The following is a 15,719-nucleotide window of genomic DNA, read 5'->3' as shown; positions in this document are numbered from 1 at the left end:
GCTGTTAGTCGGGCTCAGTAGGGACAGCTGTCAGGAGGGTGCCTCGTGCCCAGGCTGTCTGTGACTGCTCCCAGGAGCACATGGCTGCTGGGATGGAGAGTGTGAGTGGGTGACATTGCTGCATGGGATGGTCACTATCCTTCCAAAGTCATATCCCCCCGTCCCCCGCAGGAGCTTTGGTATTGGTCTCTAGTCAGCTGATTCCTGGATGTGCCCAGGCTGGCCAGTCAGCAGAGATCTCACCATCTCGCCGCCAAGCAGAGCCCTGCCCTGTTTGGCAGAGGACTGTTACCATAAATGCCAGGACTGGCTCTTCCCGTGGGGCTGGGCTAGGACCAGCCCCAAGCAGGAGCCTGATGATCAGTAGGATCTCAGAGTGGTTGGGCACCTCCTCCACCACTCTCAGCCTGCAGTACCTCCAGGAGGGCCAACATGCTGGGTGCCAGGGCAGCCTGCCCACGCCCCCTTTCCTCAGGCTGGCACCTAGTTCAGCCCAGGGCAGCCTAACCCCCCCAGCCCAGCCTTCCTCCCCCAGCCTGTCGTCTAGCCCAGCTCAGGGCTGCCCGGCCCTGTGGCCTAAGGAACCCCAGCCCGGCATCTAGCTCAGTCCCCTGCCCCACACCTGGTGCTTATCCTGGCCCAGGGCAGTCCAGTTCCCCCAGCCCAAGGCAGCCCTGCCCCCCACCTAGCATCCGGGGGGGATAGCAGAGGCACTGAGGGGAGGGTGCAGAGTGGGAGATGAGGCAGGGCTCAACAGGGAAGGATTTAGAAGGAGCAAGTCTGGAGCTGCAGGATAGAGAGTGCAGTGTTGGGGCCAGGCCCAGCCAGCAGTGAAGAGGGGCCAGCACCATTAGCCCCACCCTGCGCTGTCTGGGTTCATCCTGACGGGGAGGGCAGCACAAATCCTCTGCTCAGCTGCTGATCCCAACAGCTGGGATCCCCACTCACCATCCTTAGGCTGGCAGAGGGAAGGGCCCCAGCAGAGCCCCACCCCTGCCATGTGCTGCCCCTGCAAATCACTCAGCCCTGAGCAGCAGCTGCTTCTCATCTGAGAGCCTGAGGGGGGCTGAGGAAAGGCATTTGCTTCACTCCCTTTCCAGCAGCCTCTGTGCCTGCGGGGAACTGACAAGTTCTCTGTCCAGGCGCCTTCCCGGGGCAGCAGGCTGAGCTGCGCAGGGAGAACAGGCGGCTTCTGAAGCCCAGCAGATGCAGCAGCAATGCACTCGCCACTTGTTTGACTTGGCTCCACAGAGGCTGCGGCTTATGGCACGTTGAGACGCTTCCTCTTAAAAGGACCTGGGGCAGCAGCCCTCCACTCTCCCCACTATCTGCATTAGCCGTGCTGTGCTCTCCCTCTGTAGCTTTAGATCCATGCTCCTGGGTCTGCCTTTCTCCAGGTAACTCCACCGCCTGCGCCCCAACTCCCTGGGAAATGGGACGCATGCCTAGTGGGATTGTCCAGAATTCCCGCATAGGACCCTTTCCACAGCCCCTTTTCCTTGTCCCGTGCAGGCTGGTCATAAAAGGCCCGAGTGATGTCACTGCCCCCTACCCTGGTTGATAATCCCCCTGCCTGGTACAACTTACACCCAGCCAGCTTTCCCTGAGACGTCCTCTACGCTTCCAAGCTACCACCTTGTACCACTTGGGCTGCACCACTCCCAGCTGTGGCCCACTGCTGTTGCCTTCAGCATCACTGAGCCAGGCAGGAGTGAGCCGTCCGTCTCTCCAGGAAACAGCCCTTGCAGGCTCTGAGCATGTTCATTGCTCACATCTGAGCCCCCAGTTTGCACCTGTTGCCCTGGCGTTGAGGTGCCCAGAATGGAGCGTGGGATTACCAGGGCCCCTAGAGATGGCTCTCCCCTTGCCCGTGGGGTGGTGCTTGCTCTTTCTCTAGAAGGCCCTTGCCTGGCTAGGGCGGGTGCAGCTCCAGCAGGGGTAGCCTGCAGACAGTCAGTGTGACAGAGTTTGAGCCATCCTGCTGGTCAGGGCCTGGCCAGACAACCCTGGATAACACGCCTCGCTGTCCCACTATTGCTTCCTCCTCTGCTGCCTCCAGGAGAGCTCAGCCATGGGCTAGTGTCCCTTCTGGCTTGTTTTCCCTACTCCTGCCTCCACCCCAGCGAGTCCCAAACCACCTTCCCTGCACCATGAATCCATCCATCTGCAGGATCTGCCTTCTTCCAGAGGGCTCTGAGACAGCACCTAAGTCACCCTGGCTCTATGCCTCTTCCCAGGCCTGTAGGGACATGTGATCCTGTCAGACCCTTCGTAGGTGCCAAGAGTTCTGTGGGCTGTCCCCCACCTTAGTGCAGGGTTGCTGGGCCCCAGAGCAAGGTGCAGGCCCAGCAGAGTGTCCTGGGCCTGGCTCTGCCCTCTCTGTGCTGGCAGGGGCTAGGGCCACACCTTCTCTTTCCAGTGGCTCCCTGGGAGCACTGGGCCCTTCAGCAATAGCTGAGCTCTGCACTCTTCTGGGCTGCTCTCCACCTAGGGCAGAGCACATGTTGCGGGGTCAGTGATTCTCCCCAACCAGTGAGTCCTCTGTAATGCCCCAGAGCGACACAAGAGCGTTAACGTTTGTGCGGCCCTCCCAGGCTGGGGCCAGCATGGGGGAGCGTCTGGGCTGTGACGTGAGAGCGGCTCCCTCCAGTCAGAGGGTGAGGAGCTCCCATTGCTTGACAGGGGCTGCCTGCAAACCCTGCAGCCAGTGAGACACTGCCCGTGCTGAGAGATAGGTGGGAGATGAGCACGGACAGTGCCAGGCCCACCGCACTCAGAGATCGGCCAGCAGGTGGGATGCAGGCATTGGAAGCGGATGGGCGTGTGTGGCTGCTTAGATCTTTTCGACACCTGCTCCTGACCGGCCAGGTGGGCAAATGCTCTCCTCTCAGGGTGGATTTTGATGGCCTGAGTCTTACTTTTTCTGCAGGACTCTGGGAATTTGTGTGGAGAAGCTGCTGAGAAGCAGGATGACAATGTGGCAGGTGAGGCTGTGCCTTCTGGATGGCTTGCTCTGTGTGTGTGGCACCTCGTGCGGGGGGCCTTGCCCATAGCTGAGGTTGCTAGGCGCTGCAGTAACAGAAGGCAGCGCTATGCAAGGCATCTGTGTGCTAACGTGAAACTGTCCAACAGTGACAGCGTGTTCTTAAACAGCTGGCAGGTCCCTCTCTGGGGCGCAGGGGACAGCTGTGGAGCCCTGGGTAACAACAGTGGGCAGTTGAGCTGTGCCTTCTGGAAGCACTGATCAAACCCAGCCCCAGGAAAGGAATTGTCCCCTGTTATAGAAGGCAGCAAGCAGGGCCCACAGTGGGGGAGCGGAAACTGGAGCATGAGCATCTTGTCTCCCATTTCCAGATCACCTACCCAACCGTGCTGCCTGGACTCAAACTGGAATTAGCTCCCATATGAAATGAGTCTGATCCCAGTAAAATCTGACCAAAATTGAGACCAAAATGTGCCCCTTGTCCCTTCCCCCAAATGCAAACCTCCCGTTGTGCCCAAGGGGCTGCCCCATAGCTCAGCTCAGGCATAGCTGATCTGAGGCAGATGTGTGCATGGCACAGGTATTTGCCGCCTGGGAGAGGCAGCCAGCAGACACTGGGGGTCACAGTGCTGGGAGATGGAGCCTTTCCCCTCCGGGACCAGTCAAACCCAGCCTGGCAGTGCCTGCAAGGCAGGAATGGGGCCCAGCTGTTCAATGGCCTGTGTGAAATGAGTAAGGTGGGGCTCAGTCAAATACCTGGTGGACGGGTCCTGCAGCCAGTGCAAGCAGCCCCCTTGCAGAATAGAGACAGGCCATATGAGCCATTAGCCACGCCGCCCTCTCGCATGAGAGCTGGGCACGCTCCAGGGTGACGTGGAGCTGTCTCTTGTTCCAACCCCTTTCCCCAAAACTAGGCTCAGTCTGAAAGGAGCACAAGCCAAGCTGAGCTGTGATGCAGGGGTCCAGAAGGAAGGGCTCATGGATGGTCATCCAGCCAGCCCCTGGTTTCCTCTCCTGCTGCCCTGGGGAATGGAGGCAGCAGTGGCCTGGCCCTGATCCTCTGGCCCCTCTGTGTGAGGGGTAGGGAGCTGTTTAATGAGGATTTCCCCCCCCCCCCACCTGCCTCTGGCTGTGTGTGTTAAATATTAATGTCCTTGCTGATGTTTGAAGCCCAGGATGGCTCCGACTCAGAAAGATCCTGCTGGCCTGTCTCATCCGCCCTCACAGCCAGACTGCGGCGGCTCGTCACCGTTTACCAGCGTTGCAACCGCAAGGAGCTGCCCCCCCGAGCCGAGATGCTTGTGCCCAGTAACCATGGCTACTGGCTGCAAGAGGAGATGTTCAGGAGAGCTGCTGAGTTGGACCCGGTGAACAAGGAAATGCAGAAAAGGTAACAGAAAGGACTGGCCAACAGAGCAGCTGAGCAGGACCTTTCTGGGAGTCACTGGCCCCTGCGTTTACCCAGTGAAACCCCCAAGAACAGCCTCTGTCTTCCAAGGCGGCCGAGACAAGCTGGCTCAACATCTTCTCTCAGGCACACGCACTGCCCCTGTGGCCAGAGAGTGCCTGCACTCCCCACAACCAGGAATCAGGTGCCTGGAGTAACACCCGCCAAGCAGGTCCCCGTGGCGGAAAACGCCTGCACTCTCCCACCTGGAAATCAAGTGCCTGGGGTAACACCTGCAGGGCAGGTCCCAGACCCCCAGGCAGGCACCAGCATGGGCCAAGACTGGATCTCATTCCATGTAGGCTGGACCAAGACTCAGCCTCCTTCAGGAGCTGTTCCAGCTAACAGCTGTTTGAAAGGAGGAATGAGGGGGATTTCTGGTGGCCTGGGTCACACTGCTGTGCCAGACTGGGCCATCTAGACTGGCTTCCTGCCTCCTACAGGGGCTACTGCCCTGTGCTGCCAGGACACACTCTAGCCCCAGCTTGGGCCATGTCATGTGTGAGGAGGGGCTGGGGATCCTTCCTGCCCCTCCACCTGGACCCAGAAGCATAAGGTTGGATTATCATCCTTACAGCCTGAGCCTGTGTTCCTAGTGTGCCCAATGCCCAGAAGTTACCCACTGCTTTTGAAATCCAGCCACATTGTCTGCTCTCTGTGGCACTGGCTGGCACAGCAGGAGGCACAGGGTCACTGGGTAGAGGAGCATTTCCTTGCACTGGCTCTAAGTATGCTGTTGTTTAATTTCATCAGGCAAGCCTCTTGTTCCCCTATGACAGGAAAGCAGAGACTGGGGCACAGTGACAAACCATCATGCAGTAAAATTAAATGCCCCAATCAAATGCCTTTGCTCTCGTGCTGCTCAGACAGAAACCTGGGTGAAATTGCAAACCCTTGAACGGGGCTGGAGTGCAGCGGGATAGCACTCACCCAAACTCCAGCCCTTCGTCTGACAGAGGGCTGCTGTCATTCTCAGCAAGGCAGTGCTGCCCTTGCAAACATGTGCCCATCCTTGAGACTTCCTTGTGGACAGGCTGATCAGGATTTCTCCCTGCAGGGCCTTCTACCCTTCCTTCTGTATCTCCTGCCAGGGAGACTGAGCCTAAGTGGAGTTTAATAAGACACACTTGGTCTAGCTCCAAGAATGAGTCAGGAGAAGAGCTCTGCACCTGCAGGTGCTACAGCCTGATACCCAGTTGTACAGTTTGTCTAAGAAGTTGCTGATTGGGAAGTTCTTTGGAAAGCTTTGCAGATCAGGAGAGCTCTACTGAACTCTTCATCCAGCTGTCTATACCTGACAACTACAGACTGTATGGCTGTCCGGGACTGGGGCTGGCTGCTCTACATCACTGGGGTGAGCATGTCCCAGACTAAGCCACTACCTCTGGTGGTGCTGCAGCCTGAGTCAATCCAGTTCCTGTTGGCCAAGTGTACACAGCACAAAAGCCGCTATTGCCACAATGGTACCAAGTGGGCCCCTTATTCATGTTTGAGCCAAGGGGGCAACAACTGGCTGGCTCCGAGGAAGTCCCTGAGGCCATTGTAGGGAAGTGTGTGTGGAGCCTGTTCTTGGGGGTGGGAGAGCACTCTGTTCCCCAGGGCTCTCCAGCTAGTGCCTCTCACTGGCACCAGACACAGTGGGAAAGCACAAGACTATAAAGAAATGTTTCTCATGAATGTGCGTGTTTCTCCCTGCCCTGCAGATGGACGAGAAGGGAGCAGGCAGATTTCTACCGCACTGTCTCCTCCTTCGGGGTCATCTATGACCAGGAGAAGAAGGCCTTTGACTGGACCCAGTTCCGAGCCATTTCCCGCTTGGAGAAGAAGACAGACGAGAGCCTGGAGAAATACTTCTACAGCTTTGTGGCCATGTGCAGGAATGTCTGCCGTCTCCCCCTCTGGAAAGAGGACGGTGAGTGGAGAGGACGCTGCCAGCATGTGGGGCAGTGGTGGGGAGGCCCTCTTGGACCAGGAATGCCCTGGGAAGGGCTGGAGCTTGCACCTTGTCAGGGAGAAAGGAAAGTGGGGGCGACTGGAATTCTAGTGACCTGCCCATCTCTTTGCTGATTGGCTGCCTGTTATGTGACCCTTCACACCTGATCAAGCAGGAGGCTCTTTCCAGTGCCATAGGCTCCGGCTGGAGACCTTCCCTTCTTGATAGCCTGGACGGAGCTTGCACAGTGCTTACCTCACCATGGCCACCATGTCCCTGGCATTTCGCCAGCCCTCCCTGGACACTCCGGAAAAAGAAGTAAGGATAAAATGAGTCCTGACCTGAGATGGGAACCTCCAGCAACAGTGGAGGGAACCAAACAGCCCCAAGCAGATGTCCTCAAAACTGAACATGCCCATTGTCTGATACAGGTACCCTGCCCTGCTCATAGTGTAGCTGTGTAGCCCACCTTCCCTTCCTGTCACTCGTGCTGATACAGGCCAAGTGAAATCCAGAGCACTGCCATATCTCAGTCACTGCAGGATTTCCTGTTAGGGATGAGTTATCACAGGATGAGCCATCCTGGAAGTCTACAGCAGGCTTAGGGAGGTCGTGGCCAGCTAACACACACGGCCTCAGCCCTCTGGATGTTCCCTGTGTTGCCAGACTACCCACCACATGGCACTGAAAAATCAGAGATAGAAAAACCACCCACAGGGGATTATTGAACATATAATGATTTGCTTTCAAGAATAGCAGCAGCAGTCTCATCCCCGAGCAGTTCCTGGAGTGCCCACCTCCAGCACAATTCCTCGCAGTCATTGATCCTCAGGAAATGCCCTGTGTAAACTGATGTGTCAGCAGGAGTGTTGTAAGCAAGACACAAGAAGTAATTCTTCCTCTCTACTCCATGCTGGTAAGGCCTCACCTAGAGCACTGAGGGTATGTCTTCACTTCCTGATCCAGCGGGGATCGATTTATCGCGTCTAGTCTAGACATGATAAATCGACCCCCAAGCACTCTCCCGTCAACTCCTGTACTCCAGCGCCACGAGAGGCACAGGCAGAGTCGACGGGGGAGCGGCAGCAGTCGACTTACCGCGGTGAAGACACCACGGTGAGTAGGTCTAAGTACATCGACTTCAGCTATGTTATTCATGTAGCTGAAGTTGTGTAACTTAGATCGGTCCCCCCGCCCCCAGTGTAGACCAGGGCTGAATCCAGTTCTGGGCACCACACTTTGGGAAAGATGTGGACAAATTGGAGAAGGTCCAGAGAAGAGCAATAAAAATGATTAAAGGTCTAAAAAACATGACCTCTGAGGAAAGATTGAAAAAGTTGGGTTTGTTTTGTCTGGAGAAGAGAAGACTGAGTGGGGAGATGAGAACAGTCTGTAAGTATGTAAAAGGTTGTTATAAAGAGGAGGGTGATAAATTGTTCTCCTTATCCACTGAGGACAGGACAAGAGGCAGTGGGCTTAAATTTCAGCAAGGGAGATTTAGGTTAGAAAAACTTCCTAACTGTCAGGGTAGTTAAGCACTGGAACAAATTGCCCAGGGAGGTTGTGGAATCTCTGTCACTGGAGGTTTTTAAGAACAGGCTAGACAAACCCCTGTAGGTGATGGTAAGGGACTGGACTCTTGAGGTCCTTCCAGTCCTACATTTCTATGATTCTGTGCGTGGTGGGATCCCTGTTCAGAAGGAACGGCTAGATCGTCGGACTCAACAGGTAGTGATCAATGACTCCATGTCTAGTTGGCAGCCGGTATCAAGCAGAGTGCCCCAAGGGTCGGTCCAGGGGCCGGTTTTGTTCAATAACTTCATTAATGATTTGGAGGATGGCGTGGACTGCACCCTCGGCAAGTTTGCAGATGACACTAAACTGGGAGGACTGGTAGATATGCTGGAGGGTAGGGATAGGATACAGAGGGACCTAGACAAATTAGAGGATTGGGCCAAAAGAAATCTGATGAGGTTCAACAAAGGCAAGTGCAGAGTCCTGATCAACATGCGGAAATAGTTTTATTTTGTGTAATGACCCATCCAGTGCCAGTCTTTATTCAAGCCTAAATTAATTGTATCCAGTTTGCAAATTAATTCCAATTCAGCCATCTCTCCTTGGAGTCTATTTTTGAAGTTTTTTTGTTGAAGAATTGCCACTTTTAGATCTAAAGAAAAGGAGTACTTGTGGCACCTTAGAGACTAACCAATTTATTTGAGCATGAGCTTTCGTGAGCTACAGCTCACTTCATCGGATGCATACCGTGGAAACTGCAGAAGACATTATATACACACAGAGATCATGAAACAATACCTCCTCCCGCCCCACTGTCCTGCTGGTAATAGCTTATCTAAAGTGATCATCAAGTTGGGCCAGAGGAGGTATTGTTTCATGATCTCTGTGTGTATATAATGTCTTCTGCAGTTTCCACGGCATGCATCCGATGAAGTGAGCTGTAGCTCACGAAAGCTCATGCTCAAATAAATTGGTTAGTCTCTAAGGTGCCACAAGTACTCCTTTTCTTTTTGCGAATACAGACTAACACGGCTGTTACTCTGAAACCTGTCGCTTTTAGGTCTGTAATCGAGTGACCAAAGAGATTGAAGTGTTCTCCGACTGGTTTTTGAATGTTATAATTCTTGACATCTGATTTGTGTCCATTGATTTTTTTACGTAGAGACTGTCCAGTTTGGCCAATGTACATGGCAGAGGGGCATTGCTGGCACATGATGGCATATATCACATTGGTAGATGTGCAGGTGAACGAGCCTCTGATAGTGTGGCTGATGTGATTAGGCCCTATGATGGTGTCCCCTGAATAGATATGTGGACACAGTTGGCAACGGGCTTTGTTGCAAGGATAGGTTCCTGGGTTAGTGGTTCTGTTGTGTGGTGTGTGGTTGCTGGTGAGTATTTGCTTCAGGTTGGGGGGCTGTCTGTAAGCAAGGACAGATCACTCTCACAGATCTTGGGAGACTGGCGAGTCCTTGCTTACAGACAGCCCCCCAACCTGAAGCAAATACTCACTAGCAACCACACAACAGAACCACTAACCTATCCTTGCAACAAAGCCCGTTGCCAACTGTGTCCACATATCTATTCAGGGGACACCATCATAGGGCCTAATCACATCAGCCACACTATCAGAGGCTCGTTCACCTGCGCATCTACCAATGTGATATATGCCATCATGTGCCAGCAATGCCCCTCTGCCATGTACATTGGCCAAACTGGACAGTCTCTACGTAAAAAAATCAATGGATACAAATCAGACGTCAAGAATTATAACATTCAAAAACCAGTTGGAGAACACTTCAATCTCTTTGGTCACTCGATTACAGACCTAAAAGTGGCAATTCTTCAACAAAAAAAACTTCAAAAACAGACTCCAAGGAGAGACTGCTGAGTTGGAATTAATTTGCAAACTGGATACAATTAATTTAGGCTTGAATAAAGACTGGCAGTGGATGGATCATTACACAAAGTAAAACTATTTCCCCATGTTTATTCCCCTCCCCCCCCGCTGTTCCTCAGGCGTTCTTGTTAACTGCTGGAAATGGCCCACCTTGATTATCACTACAAAAGGTTCCTCTCTCCCCTTCCCCCCCACTCCCCCCATAGCTCACCTTACCTGATCACTCTTGTTACAGTGTGTATGGTAACACCCATTGTTTCATGTTCTCTGTGTATATAAATCTCCCCACTGTATTTTCCACTGAATGCATCTGATGAAGTGAGCTGTAGCTCACGAAAGCTTATGCTCAAATAAATTTGTTAGTCTCTAAGGTGCCACAAGTCCTCCTTTTCTTTTTTCATAGAATCATAGAATATCAGGGTTGGAAGGGACCTCAGGAGGTCATCTAGTCCAACCCCCTGCTCAAAGCAGGACCAATCCTCTATTTTTGTCCCAGATCCCTAAATGGCCCCCTCAAGGATTGAACTCACAACCTGGGTTTAGCAGGCTAATGCTCAAACCACTGAGCTATCCCTCCCCCACCCAGAGTTGATGGGAGGGCTCTGAAATATCCGCAGGTGAATTACTACCCTTGGAGCAGTTGATGAAGGTGAGAAACTCTTCTTCATTCTGGCTGGTTAGAGAGGAAATTTAGAAACCAAACCCTGGCCAGTTTAGTTACATGTGATTCCAGGGTCAATACCCACGAATCAGGAACTTTATGTTGTCCCCTGCTCCTCTCCAAATGACTCTTGAACTATGGAGACACAAACTAGACAAACAGCCCCACCAATCCCTAACTTGCTGCTTCTCCATGGTGCAATTTGCAGCAGAGATCACACTGACTGGTAACCACTAGATGGCGGTGATAAATTTCCCAAGCTGCTGTTGCTGTCACCCCTGACAGTTCTTCTCACACCTGTGAACCTCAGCCAAACGGTAACCCCCAGTGTACAGCATAGTAGCAAGGTTTGTCTGTATATCCTTCTGTGCTCTGTCTAATGAGGTCTCTGCCTCTTTCTTCCCGCTGCAGGTCCACCTGATCCCAGCATCTACGTTGAGCCAATCACAGAGGAGCGTGCTGCAAGAACGCTGTACCGGATTGAACTTCTAAGGAAGGTCCGGGAGCAAGTGCTCAAGTACCCGCAGCTCCATGAGCGGCTCACGCTGTGCAGGCCCAGCCTGTACCTTCCTGTCTGGTGGGAGTGTGGCAAGCATGACCGGGACCTGCTGCTTGGAACAGCCAAGCATGGGCTGAACCGCACTGACTACTACATCATGAACGATCCTGAGCTGTCATTTTTGGACGCATATAGAAACTATGCTCAGCACAAAAGAGCAGGTGCCCAAGGCCCAGAGAACCTATGCTGCCTCCATCAGATGAACTCCAAACTCTACGGCTCCCCTTCATACTGCCAGATGGAAAGGACCTGTGAGTCCCTGGAGAACGAAGCTGAGAGCCAGATCAAGCTCGAAAACCTGGAGGATGCGCTCTCCCGAGCGGAGGGCAGCCCCCAGGACATGAGCTGCGACACGTTCCTGTCGACAGTGCGGGACATCATTTCCATGAACTGTGATGAGAGCTCCTTGCCGGACTCTCTGATGTGCATGATGTATGAGGAGAAGGCGTGCCCCAGTGAGCACAGCTCTCTCACCCATGACAGCCCCAGCTGCACACATGTCAGCAACAGTGCTGCCAAATTTGCTGAGGGCAAACTAGATGGGGATGAGGACCCTTCCAGCTGTGAGGCTGAGGCCATCAGAGAGACCTCCTTCCTGGAGAGCTTGCAGATGGGCTGTGACCAAATGGATAGTCCCAATGAAGGTGGGGAGCCTTGGCCCTCAGCCCCAGCCAGCCAGCCCTCCAGGAGTGTCTCCACCGAGATCAGTGATGCTTTGCAGCGGGCCAATCCAGGGCCTGGGTCACCTGTGCTCGCCAGTACGGAGGGGGTGATCAGCCTAGGCCTGTATGGGCCCAGTCTCCATAACTTGGAGATAAAGATCCCACCGGAGCAGAGGTTCATGGGCCTGTTACACAAGAAAGGCTTGGAGGATAAATCGGTGCCAAGTCAGAGCCACAGCGAGGAGGAGGAGGAGGAGAATTCTGAGATGGCAGCAGATGCTGTAGAAGGATTGAGGGGCACCCCAGAGGCCAGGACTGAAGGGAATCCCAAAGCTAACACACTAGCGGGGGAGGAATCTGGTTCCAGCCTTCCTGCTCCCAAGAACACTTGCCCAGGAGTGAATGGTGAGGCAGAGCTTTCAGGACAGGTGGCATTGCAGCGTAACAGCGGGGCAGGGGATGGGGAGGCCAACCACAAGAGCGCTGCAGAGCATTTGCCAGACTGGCCGAACAGCCTCCCCCCAGCACCTAGCCCAGCTGCAGCTGCTCAGCCGGAGCTCCCAAAGGCTGGGTCCGTCAGCATGGGAGGGGAGCACTGGGAAGCTGGCTCTGCTGCGCAGATGGGGAGCAGCACGGCCTGGCACCTGGAAGAGCACAAGCCAAAGCAGGAAGACGATGAATGTGAGAACAAAGATGAGGAAGAGAAAGAGGGCACTGGCCAGAGCCGAGGTACAGCACTGTCTGGCTGACAGGCATGCCCATGCACCCTGGGCAGCAAGCCTGTGTGTGTGCCAGCCTGCAGCATCAAGTGGCAGCTGCACCTGCCTTGTGGTTGGGGGCATGTGGCTTTCTGAGAAATAATATTCTCACTGGGGTAAGAGGAGCAAACACAGACTGCACTTGGGCTTCCAGGAGGCCTTCGGTGTGTGTGTGTGTGTTTGTGTGTCATTCTGCGCCCTTACTGCCCCCATGACAAGAGGGCTCATCCTGCCCTCTCTGCTCCTGCTAGCACTGGGCACTGCCCTGTGATGGGGGGCTCACTCTGCCCTCCCTACCCCTTCCCAGGACTTGGCACTGCCCTGTGCAAGGGGGGCTCGCACTGTCCACTTAGGACTGGGTGGCTCAGACTGGGCAGGGCTGTGTCCGTTCCTGCCATCATGGCTGGCCTTGGCCTTCAGCTGGTTCATTGTTCAGTGGCTTTGGGCCAAGCCCTGCTCCCTTGAGGTCAGTAACAGAACTCCCGGGGCCAGGGCTCCCCCAGCCACTGCTGACCAGCCGCTCAGCCCACTCACAGTCAACGGGTTCACTTTTTGAAAAGAAAAATAGTCCCAAATGATGGCTGGTGAGTGGGGTGCTGACGGCACCAACCACACAGTGGGGGGCTCTAGGGTTAAGATGGCACCTTCTGTTTGTCACTTTGCCTAGATTGTCCAGAGAAGTATTTGGAAGAGGAGAGCAAGAGCTCTCCCTGTGCCCAGGCTGGAGAGATGGACGAGCTGCAGGATTCCCGTGCACCCACCATTGCCCAGCTGCTGCAGGAGAAGACCCTCTACTCCTTCTCAGAGTGGCCTAAGGTGGCTTCAGAATCAGTTCTGCACCTGTCTGAATCATTCATAAATTGGGGCCACCCCGGCCCAGCTTCTCTGCCTTGCCACCCTTCACTAGGCTTATTCCTGGGCAAAAACCCAGCCACCCACCTCTATGGCCCTGGTCCATGTTAGTGAGTAGGCAAGGGACTGAATGCACAGAAATCCCACTGCTGCAAGCAGGACTTGGGGGTACCACAGGGAGGCCGAGCAAGGGGCCCAGTGGGATGGAAGTGAAGCACAGACTTAGCGCAGGCCCTGTGCCTGGGCTGAATTTCCCATTCCATACTCGGTGTCCCATGGCACACATGTGCATGAGTGTGCACCCAGACACAAGTTCACATGTGTATCCGGGGCCTTTAGAAATCTTCAGAAAGCATTGGTCCCTGCAACATTTGTGAAAAGAGAGGGGGTTCCATATTCACTCCCACAGGCTCTCTGCATTTCCCTCGGGGCTCAAGGGCCTGTCCGTCCACATTGCCCTTTGCATGCCATGGCCTTGGGTTTGCCATGCTACTGAGCTGTCTGCTTCTGCTTGCAGGACCGAGTGATCATTAACCGCATAGATAATATCTGTCACGCCATCTTAAAGGGCAAGTGGCCCTCTTCTAGCCAGCAGTTTGAAACACAAACCCTGATGCCCACATCAGGGTTAGCCAGCAACGCAGGCACTAGGAACAGCTTTGCCGAGCCAGAAGCCCCGGACCCCAGCTTCAACAACGGAGTGTTAGTTGCACAAGTACAAAAGGTGAGGGTGTCAGGGCACGTGGCCAGACCACCTACCCCTTAGGAATTCCACCTCCCTGGTGTTCAGGGCTTCCCAGCCTGGCGAACTCCGCAGCTTGCCCTCCTCTAGCTCTCATTGTTCTGCAATTTGCAGTGTATTGTATAGTCCCAGGGGCAGCTTGGAGACCCTTCCCCCCCCCACACCTGGCATTCACCCAGGTACCAGGCGGGCGGATAGTTAGGTCACTGTGGGGTGACGAGTCACAGCAACCCCTGGGGCAACATGTATAATCTCATCCCAGGGGTGCCCCTTTATTTACTGCCATTATGAGAACAGCAGCTGGAGGTCCCAGCGAAACAACTCGATGCATTTCTGTGAGCGGCTCTGCTCACCTTCCTTTGGAGGGAGCGGTGCTTCAAAATCCCTCCTCCCGCACTCAGCTTAGCCGAGAACACGGTGCTCTGCCTACACCCCAGCAGGGGTGTAACAGAGGCACTGCCCTGGGGCCGGCACTCTGAGTAGAGTGCTCTGTCTTCCCAGCACAGAGACCCTACTTATGCACTGTCCTGCTGAGTGAGAGGTGGCTGGGCTCTGGTTCTGAGGCCAACAGCTGCTGGCAGGAGCCACTCCTACAGCTCACTGAGCTGCAGCACACCTGCTGCAGTATGGGGCTCTGCAGGAAGTCCCACTTCATCCATCCCTTTAGCAAGGAAGTGGTGACTATTTTCTGGGCTGGGGGTAAAGGGTCACAGAGGGCTCCACCAGAGATTGAGGAGCTCTATCCAGTCTTGATAGCCACCTGTATACACTCCCCTCCCTCAGCTCCTAGCCCCATGAAACCTCTCTCTTCCCCAGTGTTTTAGCCCTTGCGGCCCCTTCTCACTCTATAATTCTATGATTCTAGTGAGCGCTGGATTTAAAAAGTGCTTCTGAGTGTTGTAAGGCCTGTGCGATGTAGGCCATAGCTGTGACCATTTCTCTGGCTTTGCTGCACACAGGAAAGCTTCCTGGCTCCTGCCTTTACGAAGGATGAACGAAAGCACAGGCAGCCCTATGAGTTTGAGCTGGAGAGAGACGCCAAACCTAGAAGCCTCGAACAGTTAGCTGCATCACACTCCCGTCCACCTGTAGTGCTGAATGGCTGGCGGGACTCGGCAGGGAACCTGGCCAGAGCATCTGATGGATCCCCAGGAAACCCCACTCCTTTCCCCCTGAACAGTAACCTGCCCAAGTTAGGGACAGTGCACTCCCTGCAGGGGTCCCTGGGCATGGACTTGTCCGGCATCCTCCAGGCAGGGCTAATCCATCCTGTCACAGGGCAGATTGTCAATGGAAGCCTCCGGAGAGATGATGCTGCCATGAGGAGACGACGGGGCAGGAGAAAAAATGTGGAAGGGATGGACCTTATCTTCTTGAAGGAGAGGAGCCTTCAAACTGGGCTGCAGGTGGGTAAATAATTCCCCCTCCCAAAGCAGGCAGGATTCAGCACCTGAATGCTCACGTGGATCCAGCTGTTCACTCAATAACTGCTTAGCTCTGCTGTCCATCGCAGGGCAGGGCAGGGCAGGGCAGGGCTGGACAACTGCCCCCTCATTGACAGCAAACCTGTAGCAGGAGAAACAGACTCAACCCCAGAGAGGCAGGCCCTGCCTCTTGGTGAGGGGGGAGGTGTGGGCTTGCAGAGCTTCCTGCAGCCCCCGTTCAGGGCACACATCCCTGAGTGCTTGAGTACTGCTAAGCATTAAA

The 15,719-nt window shown here is 54.5% G+C and overlaps 1 protein-coding gene across 4 annotated transcripts in view; it reads left to right on the top strand.

Annotated features, from left to right (window-relative positions):
* CHD6 (chromodomain helicase DNA binding protein 6) overlaps positions 1-15,719 on the top strand; it is a 183,065-nt gene that overhangs the window by 146,096 nt on the left and 21,250 nt on the right. For all 4 annotated transcript variants that reach the window (XM_073309956.2, XM_073309953.2, XM_073309955.2 and 1 more), the window contains 7 exons: positions 2,930-2,984; positions 4,154-4,373; positions 6,134-6,342; positions 10,851-12,389; positions 13,086-13,234; positions 13,788-13,994; positions 14,972-15,418. In XM_073309956.2, coding sequence (XP_073166057.1) covers positions 2,930-2,984; positions 4,154-4,373; positions 6,134-6,342; positions 10,851-12,389; positions 13,086-13,234; positions 13,788-13,994; positions 14,972-15,418 — 2,826 coding nt within the window. The remainder of the gene's footprint in view (positions 1-2,929; positions 2,985-4,153; positions 4,374-6,133; positions 6,343-10,850; positions 12,390-13,085; positions 13,235-13,787; positions 13,995-14,971; positions 15,419-15,719) is intronic.

The sequence above is a fragment of the Lepidochelys kempii genome, chromosome 13 (genome assembly GCF_965140285.1).
Source record: "Lepidochelys kempii isolate rLepKem1 chromosome 13, rLepKem1.hap1, whole genome shotgun sequence".
NCBI lineage: Eukaryota > Metazoa > Chordata > Testudines > Cheloniidae > Lepidochelys > Lepidochelys kempii.
The sequence above is the reverse complement of the archived record's forward strand: the minus strand, read 5'-3'. Positions and strand labels throughout refer to the sequence as shown.